We start from the raw sequence: 21,711 nt of genomic DNA on the forward strand, positions 1-21,711 counted from the left end.
TCAAGTTTAAAATCTCTCTTTTTCATGCATCAGCGATGTCACAAATACATTGTTTGAAAGTTTGATTCGATTGCACATGTAACTCTGCATGATTCCTCAACAGACATCGCGAAAGAGAGCTGAGCACAAAAGGAATCAGAGTGCCAATATGTGCGCCTGACATAAATTCCGTTGTAAAAAAAGAAGTGTGGAGTTGGTCTACTACGGTGACGAGATATGTCACTGGTACTCTCATTTTCCTCTTTGCTAGACGCCCTCAACAGAATCCGCGAGAGGAAGCTGAGCCACTCCTCCAATGGCATCCTCCTCCTCCTCCTCCTCCTCTCTCCTCCCTCTCCTCCTCCTCTTGGCACTCATCTCGCCGCACGCGGCCTCGCCGGTGCCGGCCAGTGACCTCCTGGGCGCGGCGCGCGAGCCGGGGTTCGCCGCGTGGCTGCGAGGCGTGCGGCGGCGCATCCACCAGCACCCAGAGCTGGCCTTCGAGGAGTACCGCACCTCCGGATGTAGGTGGACGCAGGCTTCCACAGGCCCACTTAGCCGCCCCGCCAAAAAAAACGATTAGTGGAGTCGCGGACAACCTGCTTTGTATATGCGGGCCGTGCAGACAATTTCCACCTTACCTTCTTGGCCCGCTGGCTCGGCCCGCCTCGCTATCTCACTACCGTAGGTCTTCCGTCTTCGCCGTCCCGTTCGTCCCCACCTGCGTCGCCCAGCGCCTCCGCCGTCGTCTTCGCCTTCCCTCCCCAGACTGCACCTCCCCGTCGTCCTCAGATACACCTCGGCCAGCCGGCGCTGTTCCCGGCGCCACCTGCGGATGGAGGACAACGAGGAGATGCCAGGGGCGGCGGGGAAGAAGGAGGAGATGCCGGGAGCGGCGGGGAAGGAGGAGGAGATGCCGAAGACAGCGGGGATGGACGAGGAGGAGAAGACGCCGGACGGAGAGAGGAGACGAATCCGGCGGGCTCCCAGGTAATCTGGTGGAGGCGCTCTTGGTACTGCAAGAGGTGCCATACGATGTTCTTTCAAACTGCACCATGAGCTTTATCTGAGTTTGACCACTATCTCACTCTCTTGCCGCACATAATGCTGTCTATACTATTGTTCTGTTCTGTGGTTGGGAAAATCAGTCAAGCTGTGAGTTTGTATCCCAAGCTATAGAGTCGTAGAACGCAGAGTAACTATGCCTATTTAGTTGCTGTTAGGAAACTAAGGGAAGTGTCATCCCCTGTAAACTGAACTTATAACGCAAACCAGCTTCATTTGCCAACAGCAAGGCCACTCTATCTAGCTGTCTGATAGATGGCAAGGCTAAGCATCATTACGACATAGGAGTCACATGATTACCACATACCATGCTCATTTTTTTCATTTTCACTCTGATGTGAATATTAATACATGATGTGAATATTTTCAAGCATTAATACCAAAACAAGAGACAGAGTAGTTGTTGAGATTTATCTGATGACGTGAGGCTGCTGCTCCCTGTGTTCTTCGGCCTGGTTTGGCCATTGGGAGTTATAAATCAGCCTCTTTTAACAATCTCTCTCTCTAGGGACCTACCACATCCTGCCCACAAGTCCAAATCCAGCCCTTGTTCTTATCTGAAATCTGTGTTATTGCCATAATTTGCCCTTGTTCTTTTCTTTTCCTGAAGAATGGCCTGATTATATACTGAGTGAAGAACTTCAGTATGCATTCTCTGGAATTGAGTTTCACCAGGTTCATCATCATATGCTGGAATTGAGTTGAGATCAAGTACCCTCCCCTTGAACTAATAGTTCAACTCTTTTGCATCTTGTGTAGCTATAAAATAAAGAGGCTGAAGTTATAGCAAACGGAGAGAGTTCATTCACAGAGGCACCAAGCACACCTAAGGTACATACAGAATGCATAACTGCCCTTTTTCTCGGACAGACTGATATGGTAAAGCATGTGTCTGAAACTCTGAATGTGATGCTACATGGTTTTAGCCAAGCCACGGGTGACGACAATGATACTGAACCTTTTCAGGTATTGGTCATTTGCATGTGGATTCAGGTTCAGGTAATGGAACATTTTCAGTGAACTGCAGGAGGGTGGGCGGAGGGCGCGCTCACCGGTGCTATGGCGTCCTGCTCGACGACGAAGAGGGCTCTACGTCGAGGACGGGAACCTGGCCGCGGCGGCAAGGCAGCGTGCAGCTAGCGCAGTTCTAGCCGCGGCGGCGAGGCGGGGCCCAAACACGATGAGGACTTTCTTCCGCGGCGGCGGACGGTGACGGAGCTGCGGAGGCAGGGGAGAACGACGACGGGAGCAACGCGCCCGTAAGAGTGAGTGGGGCTAGCAGGCTGGCCGGCCGCCTGGTCGAGCCGCCCCGTCCAGCACCGGCGAGCTCCTGCGCGTCCGCGATGTTGGCGTCCTCGAGCTCGTGCACGTCCGCTGCAGTCCGGCGTCCGCACGAGGGAAGCACTCTGTCGATGGACCAGACGATTGACGGCGACAAGATTATGTATTTGAAATTTGATTTCAAGCCCAAATTTAAAACAATTAGAATGTATTAGTGGTTTTTTGCAAAAGTGAAATTTTGATTATCTAAGCTGTAAGCTGTCGACATAGGGCTAGGCAAATTCGCATGTCTGATCACCCATGAGTTACACTTACAAGCTAACTTAAACGATCCTCCTAATTGAATTAGAGGGAGAAGCAACCCATCCTGCCGGAGCGGAGCACCAATTGAATTAGAGGGAGAAGCAGCTCATCCTGCCGGAGCGGAGCACCAGGATCAACCTCCCTGCAAAACCTGCTGGGCTCTGCAGACAATCGCGTTAGCGGATGCAGGCACCTGCAAGGCCCGCACTGTGCATTTGCGGCTGATGCAGGTAACGCGGGCAAATCCGTGGACGTGTCCACTTGCACCCTTAGGTCCGCACCAGCGAGCTCGTCCGCGCCGAGCTGGACGCAATCGGCGTGTCCTACTCGTGGCCCGTCGCCAAGACGGGCGTGGTGGCCAAGATCGTTGGCGGCGGCGGCGCTGGGCCCGTCGTTGCGCTCCGGGCCGACATGGACGCGCTCCCCTTGCAGGTACTCAGGCTACCCGATTCCGAGGCATTTTTCGTATGCAGTACTGTAATTAGGCTAGGCGAGTTCTTTGCGGAGCAATTCCATCGACCGCAGACTGGAATACAAGCCGTTGACTTCAACCATTTGTTTTGGAACTTCATCGGAACATTGATATTTCAAAGTGATTCATATAATCGAGATGGTACAAGCTTATAATATTCACTGAGATGTGGTTGAGCAAATCGATTATCAGTAGTACCGTTTTCTATAACACTAGGGAAAATATTGTTCCATCAGTTCAGTAGCAGGACAAGGCACAACGCCATTTGCTGGTAGGCATGATCTTTTCAATTTTACCTCTTGCTTGCACTTGTCGGGCATTGCTTGTCCATGTCCTCATGCATTATCGCCTGCTTCAGTTTTTTCTTCTCGATGTGAGATGTGGACATGCAGTTGGTCGGATACTCGGATCTTGGAGTGTGGGTTAATTATTTATTTGCCAATTCCGACATGTATCCAATACCAGTTCTATATTTGCATTATTGGTCTGTTCGGTGGTGAAACTTTTAACACCAATCAGGAAACCAATCATACATCATTTTCATCATCTCATCACATAACCGAATGGATGTTAACTAATCTACAAGCGAGGCTATTTTGTAAACCCAACTGCATGCAAGAAACAGAGGACGCTGAGAAATTTCACCTCCATTCCAAGATAGATGAGGGAAAGTGTGTAGTCATAATTCTCTAACTTCCAGTTGTATATAAGATTAGAGAAATGAAAATAGCATTAGACTTATATCATGAGAATTTTGTTAGTGTCAGAATTTACCTTGTCTTTTTTTTTTTGTTGCGAATAAGAATTTACCTTGTCTTTATGAACATATCTATATGAAAAGTAACACTCACAGTAGAATGCTGGAGAAAAGTAACAACCAAATTTAAGCATCAGATTGTGTCCATCTACAGAACATAATCGTTACGAACAGACCGAATAGTATTCTACTTTTGGTGCTATTTCAGGCAAGAGTCGTAAAACCTTGATGGAAGGCGTGAAGCACTACTATTATGTATTTCCGTCCGACAATGAGCCATTGTGTTTCGCTAGCTGTTTATACACCTTTGTGAGGACTCACCATTACAAGCTTTATGAATAACTATACTTTTCTCGCCACTTCACAGGAATTGGTAGATTGGGAATACAAAAGCCAGGAAAGTGGAAAAATGCATGCTTGCGGACATGATGCTCACACGTCAATGCTTCTTGGAGCTGCTAAGCTACTTCAGTCCCGGAAGGATGACATCAAGGTATTAGCATTGTGTGACCAGATTAGAGAATCTGATGCTTACATGACAACTGGAAATCATGTGTATTCACTTAAATTTGTATATATCTACTGTCCTACTTAAGTTCAAACAACATGAATCTGATTCATGTAATCTCTCTAACACTGGTTCTTAATCCCTCTAATTTGGTAACTCACAGTTGTTTCTTGTTTTGATCAGGGTACTGTGAAGCTTGTCTTCCAGCCAGCAGAAGAAGGGTATGCCGGGGCGTACCATGTTCTAGAAGAAGGTGTTCTAGACGATGTGTCAGCCATTTTCGGTCTGCATGTCGACCCAAGCCTTCCAGTGGGTACAGTCGCCTCCAGGCCAGGGCCCTTCATGGCAGCATCGGGCCGGTTTTTTGTAACTGTCATCGGAAAAGGTGGACATGCAGCGAGCCCGCATCATGCTGTAGATCCCATCGTTATGGCATCCTCTGCCATCATCAGCCTCCAGACAATTGTAGCCCGCGAGATCGATCCCCTCCAGGCTGCAGTATGTGATCAGCATTGAATGCTTACACCAGCTGCATTGTGTGCCCTAAATATCCAACCTATATACCTTATGTCCAAATTTATGCGTATTCAGATGCGTTCCTTTGCAAATGATATGATCTTGTTTCCGTACTTTCAGGTAATCTCTGTAACATTCGTAAATGGAGGTGATGCTTACAATGTGATTCCAGAGACGGTATCGTTCGGTGGCACCTTCAGGAGCTTGACAACAGAAGGTCTATCATATCTTAAAAAGAGGATCAAGGAGGTAAATTGATCAAATAAACGCTTTGCATCCCCAACCCATCTTAAATTCCAAAGGCCTATTCAATCGTAGACTGCCCAGTAAAAAGCCTGCATTTTATATCCAAGTAACTAAAATTCTATCACTGGTAACATTCTGTTTCTTTGGAAGATCATCGAATCACACGCCATCATGAACCGATGTATAGCGACCGTCGACTTCATGGAAGAGGAGCGCCGGCCATACCCAGCCACCGTCAACAACAAAGGGATGTATGATCATGCCAGAGCAGTGGCAGGGGCAATGCTTGGAGAAGACAACGTCAAGGTAACTGATCCAATCATGGCCGCAGAGGATTTCTCGTACTACGCGCAAAGGTTCCCTGCTGCATTCTTCATGATCGGAATCCACGACGAAGCAATGACGACTGGGGTGCATCCGCTTCACTCCCCTAACTTTGTGATCGATGAGGGTGTGCTCCCGGTAGGAGCTGCCTTCCATGCTGCCGTGGCAATGGAGTACTTGAACAAGCGCACAACCACATCAATGTAATCTAGAAATACTGATATTCGTTCTGAAATTTTAGAAATCCTCCAAGCTGTCCAGAAGCTAGCGAAGAGGTCTAGTTCTGAGACATGCATTTCTTTCGGGGATGCAATTGCAGAATAAAGATAAGCGCATAGATTATCTCCCTTATTTTATTTTTGGAAAATGATACGGAGAAGCGCCGCACATTTGACCCTCCCGTGCGGCGCGCGTTGTGATTAGGAAAAACGCATCGCACCCTTAAGGCTCGATCGTCTTTGTTTTCCTTGGTGCCTTATCTCCTGAGGAGTGTTCTCCACCACACATAAAAGCAGCACAGCGCCAGAACCACGTCGGAAAGTGAAGGGAGGAAGAAACCGTGGAGCACAGCTGGTGAGGCCGCCGCGGCCGGGCACGGCTGGGGAGGGAACGGCCGCTGACCTGCAAGGCGGGGCAGGGCGCCGCCGCGGCCGAGCTCCAACCATTGGGGAGGGCGCCGGCGTGGGGGAGGGCGCCGACGTGGGGGAGGCCACCGAGCACAGCGGGGAGGGCGCCGCCGCGCAAGGAGGCGGCTGCTTCCAGTAGGTTTCCGTCGTTTTCTTTTCAGATGCCGGAGGTGTTGATGGGCGCGGCCATCATCTTCACGTAGTGGGAGCATCGGAGGAGTGCTCGCTATTGTTGAGCAACGAGCGGAGGTGTCGCGCAATTAGTGACAATTTCATTACCGATAATTACCCGATTAATTAGGTCTAGCTGCCATGTTTTCACAATTTCCACATTAACTAGCAGCAAATGCCCGGTTAAGTAGCTGGAATGACCAGATTCATCAGTCGTAACTTCCGGATTAATATGGTCTAATTACCATATTTAGCAATTGCCAGATTAATTAGGGCCTAGTTGACTATTTAATTAGGAGTAGCTACCAAGTTTAAACCCGTCTAATTTTACCATAATAATTAGTGCGTTGATATGTCACTGGGTCATTTGTTTCTGTGGAAAGAAAAACGCGTTCGATGAAGTGGGCCAGCTGGTTTTGCATACGCCGGTGCGTCGTTGATTGTTTTCGGGATTTTTATATTGCAGCTGTACAACACGACCATACACGAACGGGCACGCTACCAAGCCGCCGCACGAAACGACTCCGCGTGCGGCGCCGCTGCGTAGTCGGGTCCTTTATTTTTTGTCCCACATTTGTAGTTTATTTCCATGTGGGTGACAACCCATTCCAGCTTGTCCCTCGTATCACTTACACTGACCAATGCATTCAAATTTGATTTTGAAATTTGAGGCATCTTTATGTTTGACCTGGAGGTCTGATTCATGGTGGCAAGATCTTGCAAAGAAGACCAATATTCGATACATTTTGTAAAGTTGAAATTCCATTTTTTGGAACTTAGTGAAACCTCTCTGGTTTATCATCTGTGACGTGGTTTTCATGAGCAATGGCCTCCACTATCCGTTTGTGTTCTGCTCGAGTTAGCTGCTTGAAAAATCTTTATTATCTAGCCTTCCGTACTTGTCTCCCATAGTCTTGAGTCCTAAGCCCTGACTACTTGCTTATAACAAGATCCTTGTGGTCTGAGAGCATCTCCAGCCGCGTCCCCCAAAGGGATTTGGGGCGCGCCGGACCAAAAAACCGTTCCAGCCGCGTCCCCCAAAGCCCATTTTTGTCCGGCGCGGCCCGATACGGTGTCCGGCGCCCCGAGCCCGTCCCCGTCCTACAGGGGACGCTCCGGGGACGCCGGACACAACGAAAAGCGAGGCGAACCGACGCGGGCCTGACGCGTCTGCGGCTCAGTGAAAAATCGTCTCTCATTCCCGCCAAATCCCGCCCCTCCCGCCATATCGCACATATCCCGCCGCGCATTTCTAGCCTCCCAACACATATCCCGCTGCCGATTCATTTCTCATATCCCGCCGATTTGTTTCTCCCTCCCGCCGTCCACCCGCCGCCGCTACCCTCTCCCCATTCCATGACGCCGCCGATAGCCCCCAAAAAGATGGCCAAGAAAGCGACCAAGAAGCCGTCGGGCAATGCGACGAAAGGGGCGAAAGCGCCGTTCGCGAAGCCGCGGAAAGCGCCGGCTCCGAAGATGAAGCCGGAAGGATGGACCGACGATCAATGACAGCAAGACTGTCTGCGCCGGAAGCTATCGACGACGGAGCGGAAAGAGCGGAGGGCGGCGGAGCAGGAGAAGAAGGCTGTGGCGGCGCGCCAGCACCAGCACTTAATGGCCGGGTGTCTCGCCGCCACCAACGCGAGCCCATATAGTACGAACGTGTCGGTGTACGTTCCGGGAGTGTTCTCTCCGTCGTCCTCCGCCTTCTACAACGACGGCCCCTCCGGCACTCCCGGGTGCGTGACGCCTAACTTGTCGCCCCACTACCAGGATGCGCTGCCGCATGGCGGCTTCAACCCCAACAACCTCTACTCCCCGGCGTACGAGCAACGCGAGCCAGGACCCGGTGCGGATGGCGACCCTTTCAGTGGCCGCAGGGGGCCGCTCGAATTCGAGGGCGCCGGTGCGGAGGGTGCTGAGGAAGAGGGCGGGAGTGAGGACGAGGAGGACGATGAAGAGGAGGAGGTGGATGACGAGGACGAAGAGGGCGGCGAGGGCGGCGCGGAAGAGGACGAGGAGGGCGCCAGTGACGATGATCTCGTGGAGGTAGACGCGGACGGCGTGAAGAAGAAAAAGAAGAAGAAGGCGTCGGGCACACGAGGCCCCAAGTGGACGGTTTTGGAGGATCTTTGTCTGTGCGAGTCGTGGGCGACGGTGAGCCATGACTCCATCATCGGCGCCAACCAAAAATACGGGAAGTATTGGGCGAGGATCAAGGCCGAGTTCGATGAGCGCAAGCTCATCAACAGCGACTACAAGAAAGTGACAATGAAGAGGAGCCAAAAGGCAATGTCGACGCGATGTGCCATCATCCAGGCGTCTGTGAACTCCTTCCATGGATACCATCACGACTTAGTGACCAGAGCCGAGAGCGGCGCCGACCTCTCCCAAATGGTACGACTCTTTCTTCCATAATCTGTAGCGCCTACGTTGTGTTCGATGAAATGATTCCGCTTCCTTTGCCTAGTTTGATAGGGCCATGGAGGTTTACGCGAGGAACTCGGATGGGCATAAGTCGTTCGCGTTGATGCATTGCTATACCAAGCTCAAAGGGAACGAGAAATGGCGGTTGACGCGCCTGTCGCTGTCCAAGGGGAAGGACGCCATTGATCTGGACGCGCCGCTGGCAACGTCGGCAGGGCGTCCCTATCGGCAACAAGGCTGCCAAGGCCGCCTTGGCCGACGCCGCGTCGTGTGAGAAGACGCAGGCGTCGATCACGAAATGCCTCGCGGACGTCTCCTCGACCTTTCTCTCCCGCGACAAAAAGACCGACGAAAGTTGGGCAGAGCTGCTCAAGAAGCAAGAGGAGAAGTTGGAGCTCAAGAAACGCAGGGACGACATGTCCCTGCTGAGAGCGTCGACGGAGGGAATGTCTCCCCGGACGCGGGCGGCGCACAACTTCTTCAAAGGCCAGATCCTCGACGACATCGAAGCCAAAATTGCGGCGGCCGACGCTGCGGCCCAGGAAGCGGCAGCGGCAGCGGCAGCAACCGCGGCGCAAGAGCCGGCTGACGCATCTTCGACTGCTACACCATCGTCGGCCTATGCAACGGCGGCGGAGCAGACGGAGCATGCACAGCACCAGGCAGATCGCGACAAGGTCATCGTGATCGACGGGCCTGCGTCGACTCAGAATATGTCGCCGTCGACCAACCCCTTCTTCTAATTTAGCATGCACTATGGTCTGTAATATGATCGCGCGCCTAGTACTTTGATCGCCGCTACTCTGATCGCGACGATTCGGCGGGAACGATCTCTTTTGAATGCAACAATTTGAATTCATGATTGGGGGACGCGGTTGGGAAGTGAAAAAAACTATCATGTATAGCCACCAGGGATGGAGACAAGGGGGGCGGGGGGGCCTATGTCATGATTTTCCTTTGAACACAAGCCATGATAGCTTCCTATTTGTATAATTTTAGCTAGTTCTGCCCCCTCATACTAAGATTGCCCCCTTATAGTTCATTCCTGGCTCCGTCCCTGATAGCCACATAGAAAGAAACAAGAGAAGGGGCGGCGGCACACAAACATGGTCAGCGGGGTTGTGTCGCTATCCGCTCTGTTTTCAAGTTCGGCATGGTAGCCATGGAAGATGTTCAACTGTGCATGTATGATGGCTCAACACGTCGACATTGCCTTCTAGCTCCTGTTTATCACCATCGGGAGGGAGTGGCGGGAGAAGCGAAATTGATCTGTGTCGCTGATGTGACTAGCCCGCCACTCATGACTCTTGTTTTGGTTCCGTCTGGCGCCCCCGCAGTGTCCCATGTGTAGCGGCGACGGGTTCGAACGCCGTACATCGTATTAGCACGCGTCGGACCAAATAGGGTTTTGGAACGTATGGCTGTGGACGGTCAAACGCCCGACGCATCTCAAATCGCTTTGGGGACGCGATTGAAGATACTCTAAGCACCTTGCATCGCGGTAAGTTCTTAGGCTAACGCTCAGTTCCTAGTTTGTACGTGCTTGCTGATTTGTGCTGCACTTCACTAATTTTATAATTTGTTGTGAAAGAGACCAGGAAAGCAGGTGTAACAAAATACTTGGCTACATGGAAAATTTGGTAAAATCAGGTGTGACATATAGGATTAGCATAATGCTTATTGTCGCCAGTAGCACGCACGTGGCATATATGCGAGGTTGAGGTCTTGAGGAAGTAATGGCAGCGAGGCAAAGACGGGGCCGCGGACGAAGGAGGAAGAGGTTCGTGTGCCGGAGAAGTACTGTCAAGGATCAAACCTAGTCGATATGCTTCGTGGAAATAGCGGAACGTGTCTTAACGCATGCAAACGGACCCAGCAGGCCAACTGCTGACCGTTAGTCCGTCACGACGCACGAACTCCGGCGCGCCCGTGGCGTGTCCGAGGATACCCGGTCCTCGCGGCGCAGCGCAACTCCCGGAGCTCACCACCGCCGCGCGCGGCAGCCGCCGGACGTCCTCCGTCCGCATCTCTCCACGACACCCCGACAGCGGGAGCGCACGCGAGGCTGCCGGGGTCGGCGGGCGGGCGGATGGAGCTGTTCGAGCGCGCCAAGACGGTGCGGCTGCGTGGCCACCACGACAAGTACGTGTACGCCGACGACGACGAGTCCCACGTCCAGCAGGACCGCAACGCCGCCTCCCCCAACGCGCGCTGGACCGTCGAGCCCGTCCCGCACGCCCCCGGCGTCATCCGCCTCCGCAGCCGCTACGGCCGCTACCTCACCGCCTCCAACGAGCCCTTCCTCCTTGGCCTCACCGGCCGCAAGGTGCTCCAGACGCTGCCGCACCGCCTCGACTCCTCCGTCGAGTGGGTCCCCGTCCGCGACGGCAAGCACGCCCGCCTCCAGACGCGCTACGGCAACTACCTCCGAGCCAACGGCGGCCTCCCGCCGCTGCGCAACTCCATCACGCACGACGTCACCCACCACCGCCATACCGGGTGGATCCTCTGGTGCGTCGAGATCGTCCAGGTCCTCCCGTACCCCCACCCGGTTGAATCCTCCGACTCCAGCAGCTCCGCGCCCTCCTCTCCCCCGCATTACAAGCCGCCTTCTCGCTCGCCATCGCCCTCGCCTTCTCCCTTGCCCACGGCGGCGCTCCGACCGCACCTACCGCCGCACCACCGTACGGCGACCCCGTTCGTAGCGCAACCTCCGCCGCCGCCCCCGGGCTCCCTGGTGCCACCCACCGGCCTCTTCAGGCTAGAGGTCCGTACGCCACACCACGATTCCAACGACCCCAAATGGCCGATCACTAACTAATTGTTTCTTGCTTGCCATTGTTGGCTCCATCGCGCATGCATGTTTGCCGATGCAGTCGACGGACTCTTTCTCGGTGCCGGTGACGATGCACAAGGTGGAGGGCCGCCTCATCCACTACCACATTGGGGATGGCAATGGCGACGTGGACGATGACGACGAGGGCCACTCCTTCACGTTCAACGGGACCAGCCTCCAGGAGCTGCTGGAGAGGCTGCAGGACGAGACGGGGCTCAACGACGTGATCATCTGCTCGCGCAGCCCCATCAACAGGAAGCTCATGCCGCTCCGCCTGCAGCTCCCACCCAACAACAACGCCATGCATATCGTGCTCGTGCAGGAGTCCTCCAAAGGTAACTACTAGCATCTGTTAAACATCATTCGTATTAAGTAAAATGAATGCATTTCTATCGAGCGATATGCTTGATGAGCAATCCAAACCAACAAAAAAAAAATGAATGCATTTCTAGTGCAAAACTTGAATGCATTATCAATTCTTGCTTGTTCCTGTTGTTTGTGATGTTGCATTGACGGGCTTCTTCTGATATCTACACACACAGCATATGGCTTACTTTCACTACTAGAAGACCGACAGGAGATCAGCTTCGTATTAAGTAAAATGAATGCATTACTAGTGCAAAACTTGAATGCTTTATCCACCGTAACAAAAGCTAAAGACATTAACTGAATGAAATGGGGTGATTCTTGGGTATAACTGTATAAGAATGATGGCAAATGACACAAAAATATAAAAACAACACTAAGAGGGCCCAACCGGGTTCGAACCGGTGACCTATTGATCTGCAGTCAATTGCTCTACCACTGAGCTATGGACCCTGTTGTGTTAACTGGACGTTACGTAATTATTTATTAATTCCAGTACAGTCAGGAGTTTTGTTTTGCACAGAGCCTCCTAGGACGAAAATTTTAGTTTTTTTTCCTTATTATACATATGCCATCCTCATGCTTGAAATAAATCTGATGAATCTCTTTACACGAACAAGCATGGATGCTAGCATAATGCGATCTTTTGAAACTAATCTCTTCTGCATAAAGGATAGAAAAGTTGATCCTCACACTTGTATTTGATCTTTTCTTTCTTTGTAGTCACAATCTGACATGCCATGACCTTATTATCTTTGATATTGTACACTTTCTGATCTTTACTTCAAAACACTTGGAGGAAATGGAACATAAACTCTATTCGTTTTATGGAAATATATCATCCTTCTCGTTATTGATTACACTATGATCTTTATCTCGACTGACAGTCTCTAATACAATTTTCTTTCCATTCTGAATTTGTTTCAGTGGCAAAATCTTTTCCATGACCTTTACGGTCTATAAAATTTGGAGATGGTGCGCCAGTTGGAGTAAAGTGCAGGATTGTGCATCCGTTGTGTGTAGTGTGTAGCTTTGTTTGTTTCTGCTAGCTAACATATAATTCACTGTTATTTTTCACATCCAGATTGCTAAGTACTGTAAAGTATTTGCTTTGTTTGTGAATGTTGACCATTTTGCTCTCACGGTCCAGATAGATCTACCCGGTTGAATCCTCCGCAAAAACAAAACAAAAAATCCACGCAGTTGAAAAACCGTTAGCCCCATGCATATCATATATTTTGTTTTCGCACCTGGTTGGCAGAAGTATAAGACAAGGAAATCTTTCAGATAAACATTTGCAGTTCGCGTGTTATAGGGTATGTAAATCCATGAAACTTTAAATTCGAATGCTTATATTAGTAAAGTGGAGTTGTAGGTGTAAAACGTATCTAAAGTGGTCCTACTCCCGTCGCAGGTGAGCCGCGCGCGTTTACTTATATGAATGTGCTATACCGCTATACGGAACATTGGCATGTGCACATGGATTACAATCCTAAATTTCACATCACGTTTGGTTACAACATCGTAGCCTCACGTAATTATTTTTAACATCATCTCATAAATCACAATGCGGTCAGGTTGAGATTACGCGAATTCTTCAAATGGTCAGACTGGAAAAGTTTGGGTGCGGCCATTATCCACCTAACCGAGAAAGAATGAAGGAGAACCATATTCTTGTTTGCAATTTCTCTTATAGAGTGAAATTCAATTTCTATGTACTTGGTTCTAGCATCGAAGACGAAGTTAGCTGATAAATAATTTGCACCCAAATTATCACACATAGACATGGTGGTCGATGTGATTTGATCCTATTCTCTGCAAGCCATGATTCAACGGAAATAAATTTCAACCATAACATTTCCAATAGACTTCTATCATGTGTTAGTACTTTATCTAGAAATCGTGGTATGTTTTCTCGAACAACATGGAGATTGGGTCTAAATAACAATGTGAATGCACCGATAGATCTTCTATCATCTTGACGCCAACACAACCATTATCTAAAAAGGCACTGGCCAGCATCGAACTTGAGCACTGAAAGGCTAGTCCAACAAGTACAGTAATTCTAATATATCTCAAGATCCTTTTGGAAAGTGTCAAATGATGAGACTTGGGTGTTAAAAAGGCATTTTCCTCCCTAACTAGTTTTGGGTGTTCAAATGGCAAAATAATCATGTTATCACTGTGCGCTGAAAGTTTTAGGTACATTCAATGAATTGTATAAGACGGTCGTCGACCCCTCAAAAGCGAAAAGAGAGAAGACGGTCTCCAAATTTTTTTATTTACTTGAGTCGTAGGAAATTTGTACTGTCAAAGGGGTTGCACATTGGAAGGTGGGTGAAATCAATCGCGTACACAAATCAACATATGCACCCACTTAACCTTCCTACCATGATTGAGAGAGAACCCTCCAATTTTTGTTGTTGAGTAGAAATTTCAGGGTGTAAGATTCGTTTCGTAAATAACAGAAGTTTCGATATGCAAAAGCAGAAATTTCCGGTGTGAACCATAGACTTTCAATGGGCAGAAGTCTGGCCAACTTCCGGTCTGAAAGTTTCATAAAAATGTTTTGCGTTTCTCTATATGGCTCAAATCTTTGTAACGGTTTGAAAGTTTGTCTAGAAATTGGACTCAAAGTTCCCTCGAAGTTCCGGTCTCCGGTCACTTAACTAGTCCGAACTTTTGGTCCCTGGAAGATGCCCAACGGCTAGAAATGGGTGCGAGGGTGTATTAAAGACCACCTTCTTCTCCAAGTTGACGATGCCTCTTCTCCCTCTCTCCTCCCATTAAGTCTTATCTCAAAGGTTAGCTTGCCGCTTTGAAGGCCGCCACTGATACATATAAAATGTACGCATGAATTTTGGTGATATTTATATGATATTCTATGATATGTGTGGTTTCGTAGTTGTTTTACTTGATTTATGGAGATTTGCGACAAAGTCTCTTTTGTTGTTTTTAATGTTGCGGGACAAGAAACTATTTTGCTTGTTTTTGGGTTGCATGTGGACCTTACGAACACCAAATAGACCCCAACTTTTTGTGACGTCAACTTTTTGGGAAATACAAGAATATGATTGAAGGAGCTAGAGTCGGAGCTGCCTAGTCAAAGAGATAAGGCCCATGGCGTGCCCTACCCATTGGCCACGCCATGGAGTCCACCAGGCCTTGTGCCTCCTTAAATTTGCCTTTGTTTCAACATCATCCGATGATTTTTCCCCTAAAACATCCTATATAAGGTCATGATATCGCAAAGTCACAAAGAAGCGGCCATCAACAGAGAAATACACAAAACAGAGAAGGCCCAACAAAGATGGGCAGGGGAAACATTGTTGGAGTCACCCTTACTTGCTCCTCCGCCTCAATCAACACCACCACCACCACCACAATTATGAAGAGGGAGTAGTCCATCCCTAGACAATGGGTCTGTGGAAGTAGCATGTATCAGTATCTCCCTATGTACTTCACTAATGAGAACCACATGGCTCGCCTACATTATTGAGATCATATGTGTAATGTTTTGATGATGGATCTTTTGTTATGAGATGAGTAATGAGATGCACTTGGCATTTTGTTCTTGATATATTGATACATCCATATGTTATCCTGTTCATGTATGCTTTATTTTTATCGAACTTGTATGCAAGAACTTGTGAGGGGGATGTGTGTGTGCTAGGCCAATGTACAATGCAAGATGCTTAGAGGAGTGCTTATGAAAATAAACCAAACTTTTCCTTAAGCACTAGTGGATATTTGTATAAAAGAGGTTCTTAGTTAGTCATCTCTCTAGTGTGTAAGCATTGATGCTTAAATAAAACTGGGTTATTTTTCTAAGCTCTTTCCCTAAGCACCTCCCATTGTACATGCCCTTATGTGGAGTGACTTGGTGATATGCATGTGGAAGTGATGTCTATGCACACTCCTTTTCCTGTAGACAGTGTTGGGCCTCCAAGAGCAGAGGTTTGTAGAACAGCAGCAAGTTTCCCCTTAAGTGGATCACCCAAGGTTTATCGAACTCAGGGAGGAAGAGGTCAAAGATATCCCTCTCAAGCAACCCTGCAATCACAATACAAGAAGTCTCTTGTGTCCCCAACACACCTAATACACTTGTCAGATGTATAGGTGCACTAGTTCGGCGAAGAGATAGTGAGATGCAAGTAGTATGAATGAATATGAGCAGTAGTAACGGCGCCAGAAAATAGCTTTCTGGCGTGCAGTTGATGGTAGTAATATTGCAGGAAGTAAAGATGCAGTAAAAACAAGTAAATAAGCGATGATTGCGTATTTGGAAACAAGGCCTAGGGATCATACTTTCACTAGTGGACACTCTCAACATTGATCACATAATAAAACCACTCTACACTCTCTTGTTGGATGATGAACACCACTAATTGTGTAGGGCTACAAGAGCACCTCAATGCCGGAGTTAACAAGCTCCACAACATTCGATGTTCATATTTAAATAACCTTAGAGTGCATGATAGACCAACGCAATTATACCGAGTACTAACATAGCATGCACACTCGTCACCATCAAGCTATGAAAGGAGGAATAGATCACATCAATACTATCATAGTAATAGTTAACTTCATAATCTACAAGAGATCACAATCATAAACTACGCCAAGTACTACATGATGCACACACTGTCACCATTACATCATGGAGGAGGAATAGACTACTTTAATAACATCACTAGAGTAACACATAGATTAATAGTGATATAAAGCACATTGCAAGCATAAAGGAATATAAATAAGCACTTCACTATGCTATTCTGAATTACTCTCTGGCAAGATAACGAACACTAATTCATCATGTAGGAAAACCTTAAAGATGTATTCCCAAGTACTAATAAACACCCCACGCTCGTCACTCGTGAGCATTCATAGGAGGTACTAACACACCACAATTTCATAAAGATATCCAACTCAAATCATAACTCGGTGAATAAGTATTCCGTGAAATATAGCCTAAGAGACCCACACGGTGCACACACTCGTCACCTTTACACACGTGGGACAAGGAGTCTCCGGAGATCACATAAGTAAAATCCACTTGAATAGCATAACGACATCTAGATTACAAGCTTATCATATGGATCTCAATCATGTAAAGCAGCTCATGAGATCATTGTATTGAAGTACATGGAGAGAGAGATTAACCACATAGCTACCGGTACAGCCCTTAGCCTCGATGGAGAACTACTCCCTCCTCATGGGAGACATCAGTGTTGATGAAGATGGCGGTGGTGTCGATGGAGATGCCTTCTGGGGGCACTTCCCCGTCCCGGCGGCGTGCCGGAACAGAGACTTCTGTCCCCCAGATCTTGGCTTCGCGATGGCGGCGGCTCTGGAAGGTTTCTCGTACCGTGGCTTTTTCGTATCGAGGTTTTAGGTCAGGGAGGCTTAAATAGGCGAAGAGGCGGAGTCGGAAGGGCCACGGGGGACCCACACAGTAGGGGGGCGCGCCCCCCCTCTGGCCGCGCCGCCACCTTGTGTGGTGGGCCTGTGGCTCTCCTCTGGTACTTCTTCGATGTTCTGGAAGCTTCGTGGAATTATAAGATGTTGGGCGTTGATTTCGTCCAATTCCGAGAATATTTCCTTACTACGATTTCTGAAACCAAAAATAGCAGAAAACAGGAACTGGCACTTCGGCATCCCGTCAATAGGTTAGTTCCGGAAAACGCATAAAATCATCATAAAGTGTGAACAAAACATGTAGGTATTGTTATAAAACAAGCATGAAACATAAGAAATTATAGATACGTTTGAGACGTATCAGGAAGTTAAACAGATTCATGTGGTAATATGGGGTTTTACCTTTCCAAAGTTTCCTCACTAGGGATGAATGGTTACTTATGCTATTGTTCATCTAGTAACATTCTAGGTGGCCTTGTTTGCTCAAGACAGTATTATTGGTAATCAACTTTATGTCAAAGTTCCGGCAATACTCTGTTTATGCTTAATCGTTGTTCGAGAAGTTTTGCCTACCAAGAGAGTACTAATGAGATGTTGATACATGTACAATGTATCCATAAACTTTGGTATATTTCTTAAGTTATTATATGTTCTATGTGTTAGGGGATGTATTCCGTGGTCTATAGACTCAAAACTTTAAATCCTAGTGAACTTCCATTTTAAGCATGTCTATTTGGTGATTGGTTTCATGTCCTCTAGTTCAATTTGGATAGTGACAATAAGCATTTATATGCTTGTTCTGTTTATCTCAATATCCAGAATTATTCCTGGTATTTATGATTTATGATTGATCCATTTAAGTTGTAGTAGCAATAAATTAATTGCGTCAGTTCAATTGGATTTATTTTAAGAAATTATTAAGTTATTATTTCTCTTGCCTTTTATATGGATCCAAATACTAGCGGGGTGCTAGTGTTGGGGTTCTTTGGGTTAGTAATTGATTAACTTGTTCTTTGGAAATTTTCTAGTGGATTTCTGGAATGATTGGTTTTAGGGTTTTATTGTTTCTATTACTAGTCGTGCCTGTTCTTTTCCATGGTTGATTTTCCTATTAGTGGATATTGCCACTAGTTATTGCTATTAGTTGTTTGCCTCAACCATTGTCACCTAAGGTTTCCACTGTGTCACTTTCCTGACATTGGTGTGCTGCTACGGGTTCATGACTTTACATTCTATTACTTTGGTTTCTATGTTTGATTTGACTTGCCTAAAACTCTCACTAATGTTCCAGGAATTGTTTCCTCAAACATTCTCTTGTATCCTATATAAAAAGATTCACCTTAGGGTGAAATTGTCATTTTAACCATGAAAAATACGTGTATGTGTGTTTGTGGTTTGCAGTGACTAAGAGAGCATGATGTTGATGATGGCCAAGTGGAGAAGATGGTGCTGGTGGTGACCAAGTGGTAGTTGACTCGGTTTAGGTTTCGGTTTTTGTGTATGGTTTTCCTAGTTTTTGCAATAGGGTTTTTCCTCTATAATTTATTTGGATCAAATATTGTATAAGTGACTTGTATTTATTTTGTAACAAAAGAGAATAAAATTATATTCCTTATCAAGTTTATTTTTCATATTTGTGTGAATTTTATCCAGTTAGTTATGATTAGTTGAAACTGAATTAAAGTTTGAGTTATTCAAATCTCAATTTTGAAACAATTATTTCTTGTCACATCATTTGTGTTTAATGTGTTGATTTTCATTAGTGACTTAGCCCCGTTTTGAAATACGAAGGTCATATGCAAATTATGAATCCAATTCCTAGGGTTGACTTAGTCAAATCCAACTATAGAATTCATATTTGAATCACCTTGCACCTCAATTTTAAAGTTTGAAATTTCCCCACCATTTTGGATGCATGAGATGCAATGCACAATTCACACGTCTACCCTCCCTATGACATATTCCTGGGGTGTTACACCACCTTTGATCAACACATGTTCGAGGGTACACATACATCTTATTCATCAATAGAAGCAACATTTGATTCCCTCAATTCTCGATGCAATACCAGAATAACTGTTGTTCTTTTGGAAAAAGTCCAAAGCTAGCCTCGAACTTATAAGCAAAAGCTAAATCAAACCCCCGACTCCTAATCCTAGAATTCAACACTCTAAACTAGTCAAATCCCGGTCTATTTAAAACCGTCAACCTGTTTGGCGCATCAGGAAAGTTACGTTCCGGGATTATAGTCTACTCTCACTAACAAGTGGACCCTACTTGTAAGAACCTTCTTCCCCTTTCTCGACTCTCATATGCCCATAGTCCCATACCCACCACCGCATAGGGCAAGTAGGGCATCCACTTCCTTCATCTACACCGTGGCTCAAGATGGAGAGGCAACAACTGCATGAGGAGGTAGGAGTAGTGTGTCGGCGTGGGCGGCCTTTATATCTTTATCTATGATGCTTGTATTCACCTGACCTGACCCACACTGCCGCCTACTCGCCATGGGCATGCTCCTCCTAGGCCTCGGCCGTTATGCCCTCGCCATTGACTGCTTCCACGCGTGGGGCATGTCAAGCTGCAACATGTAGGGCGTATGCTTGCCCTCTAGCTACTGTGGGTCAGCCGTTGATGTACGCTCACTGCCACCGCTTTCTAGCATGTTGTTGTGTGCTGCTATCGGTGCTTGCCTGTTGTTGTTTACTCGCTACCGCCACATACTTGCGAGCTTGTTTGCCGCTAATGTTCGCTAGTTGTCACCGCTGATAAGCGCGTCCGTGGCCATGGACACCATGGCTGACAGTCGAGCTATCTTCCGCCACCTTGCACTGACCATTGGTAACCCGATATTAGCCATGCCCACACCACTCTTGTTTTGATTGATTTTGTAGGAGACTAGTTAGCCACGAATGCTGGCAGTTACACACCCGACACCGATGCAAGCATGAGAGAAAGATTAGCGCCAATAGAGTACAAAATGGAGGAGATTTGTTCAGGAGTGATTGGGAAGAAGATAGACATCGACGTGCGGTGGTTAAGTCGATAAGAGCATCTCTAGCAGAGCCCGTAAAAACGCGAACTGAAAACCCTGAGTTCAGTTCACCGAACTCGTGTTTACAGATCGTAAAATGGCTGGCGCAGAACAGAGCCCGTAAACCAAAACTGAAAAACAGAATATTCTGTTTTACAGTTTTGGTTTACTGGCTCTGTTCTGCGCCAGCGGCTTCCGAACCCATAAAGACAGGGTATTGCATAGAATTCATAGAATTCATATGCAACACATACAACAATCGATCATAATTAATCAAATAATCATCCAAATTATTATAACACATAAACAATAGTCTTAACCAAATTATTATAAAAGTTTTGAGAAAATTGAATAAATGAAAAATGTCTCAACCAAATTACAACAATTCTCGGAAAATTGGATAAATGTCTCAACAATGATACATGTGACAAACAAATGAATGGAATGGTAGGATCAAAGGCGACGGCCATGTCGGTGCCAGTGGTGCAATTTCAGATCATAAACGAGATGGGCATGGGTACTGACATTCTCAATCTGCCGATGAGTTTTAAGGAAAGCTTCAATGCGATCCGGATTGCGTTGGGTTCCACTCGGGTGCCAACATTATCATAGAAGCAGGGCAAGCTCAACTCTCTTTCATTCTCGATGATCATGTTGTGAAGAATCACACAACATGTCATGATGTTGACAAGGGTTTTTTTGTCCCAAAATCAGACCCGCGCCTCCGATTCAGCAGCTCCGCACGGTCCTCCAGCTCCTTGACGGAGATGAGGAGCATGGTGGACTCCATCTCGTCGTCCTGGAGCAGCTCGTCGAGGTCGGAATCGTCCGAGCTCAACGAATCCGACAGATCGACATCGACGAGCTCGTCGCCCGAGCTCATCCTTGATTCGGCCGGAGCGGCGGTAGTGGCGGGGGCGACACCCGGAGTTGTGCGAGGAACAGTGGGCGGGGCGCGGGGCGAATCGGGCGGTGCGGCGGCGACAGAGTGTGGTGGCGGCGCAGGGAGGGAGGGAGCGAGCGAGCAGTTGCGTCAGCTGAAATTTCAGCGCGCCCTAGATATAGATCGAGCGTTCGGTTCGCTTGAGCGACCCCTGCAAATACATGCCGATTTGGATTTTCGGTCTCGGTCCGAAAAAAGTTTTTCTGTTTTAGCTTTTACGGTAACTGATCGACGTCATTTTTCAGCCTGAACCCTTAAATTGACGGTTATTTTTCGATTTTGGCCCGTTTACGAACTCTGCTAGAGATGCTCTAAGGAGATCTGAGGTGGAAGATGAATATGACACGACGACCAACTTTATTAGTGAGATCAACAAATTATTTAGTTTTTTTTTGTTATTTCTTACAAGTAAAATAGGCTCAGGGTTAAAGTGCCGATT

At 47.6% G+C, this 21,711-nt stretch overlaps 2 protein-coding genes and 1 non-coding gene across 3 annotated transcripts; 2 read left to right on the forward strand and 1 right to left on the reverse strand.

Moving 5' to 3' along the window:
- Positions 1–213: 213 nt before the first annotated feature.
- LOC124677642 (IAA-amino acid hydrolase ILR1-like 7) lies at positions 214–5,806 on the forward strand. Its single transcript, XM_047213606.1, has 6 exons — positions 214–507; positions 2,913–3,060; positions 4,225–4,350; positions 4,549–4,863; positions 5,002–5,130; positions 5,278–5,806. Exons 1-6 carry the CDS (start codon positions 296–298, stop codon positions 5,656–5,658), a joined length of 1,311 nt encoding a protein of 436 aa, XP_047069562.1. The 5' UTR covers positions 214–295; the 3' UTR covers positions 5,659–5,806.
- A 4,958-nt stretch (positions 5,807–10,764) lies between these two features.
- Positions 10,765–12,824, forward strand: LOC124669865. Its single transcript, XM_047206402.1, has 3 exons — positions 10,765–11,442; positions 11,552–11,846; positions 12,805–12,824. The coding sequence occupies exons 1-3, from the start codon at positions 10,765–10,767 to the stop codon at positions 12,822–12,824; spliced, it is 993 nt and encodes a 330-aa protein (XP_047062358.1).
- TRNAC-GCA lies at positions 12,259–12,330 on the reverse strand. The gene has a single exon. It is a non-coding gene; the product is annotated as a tRNA-Cys (tRNA).
- Positions 12,825–21,711: the final 8,887 nt, after the last annotated feature.

The sequence above is a fragment of the Lolium rigidum genome, chromosome 7 (genome assembly GCF_022539505.1).
Source record: "Lolium rigidum isolate FL_2022 chromosome 7, APGP_CSIRO_Lrig_0.1, whole genome shotgun sequence".
Lineage (NCBI taxonomy): Eukaryota > Viridiplantae > Streptophyta > Magnoliopsida > Poales > Poaceae > Lolium > Lolium rigidum.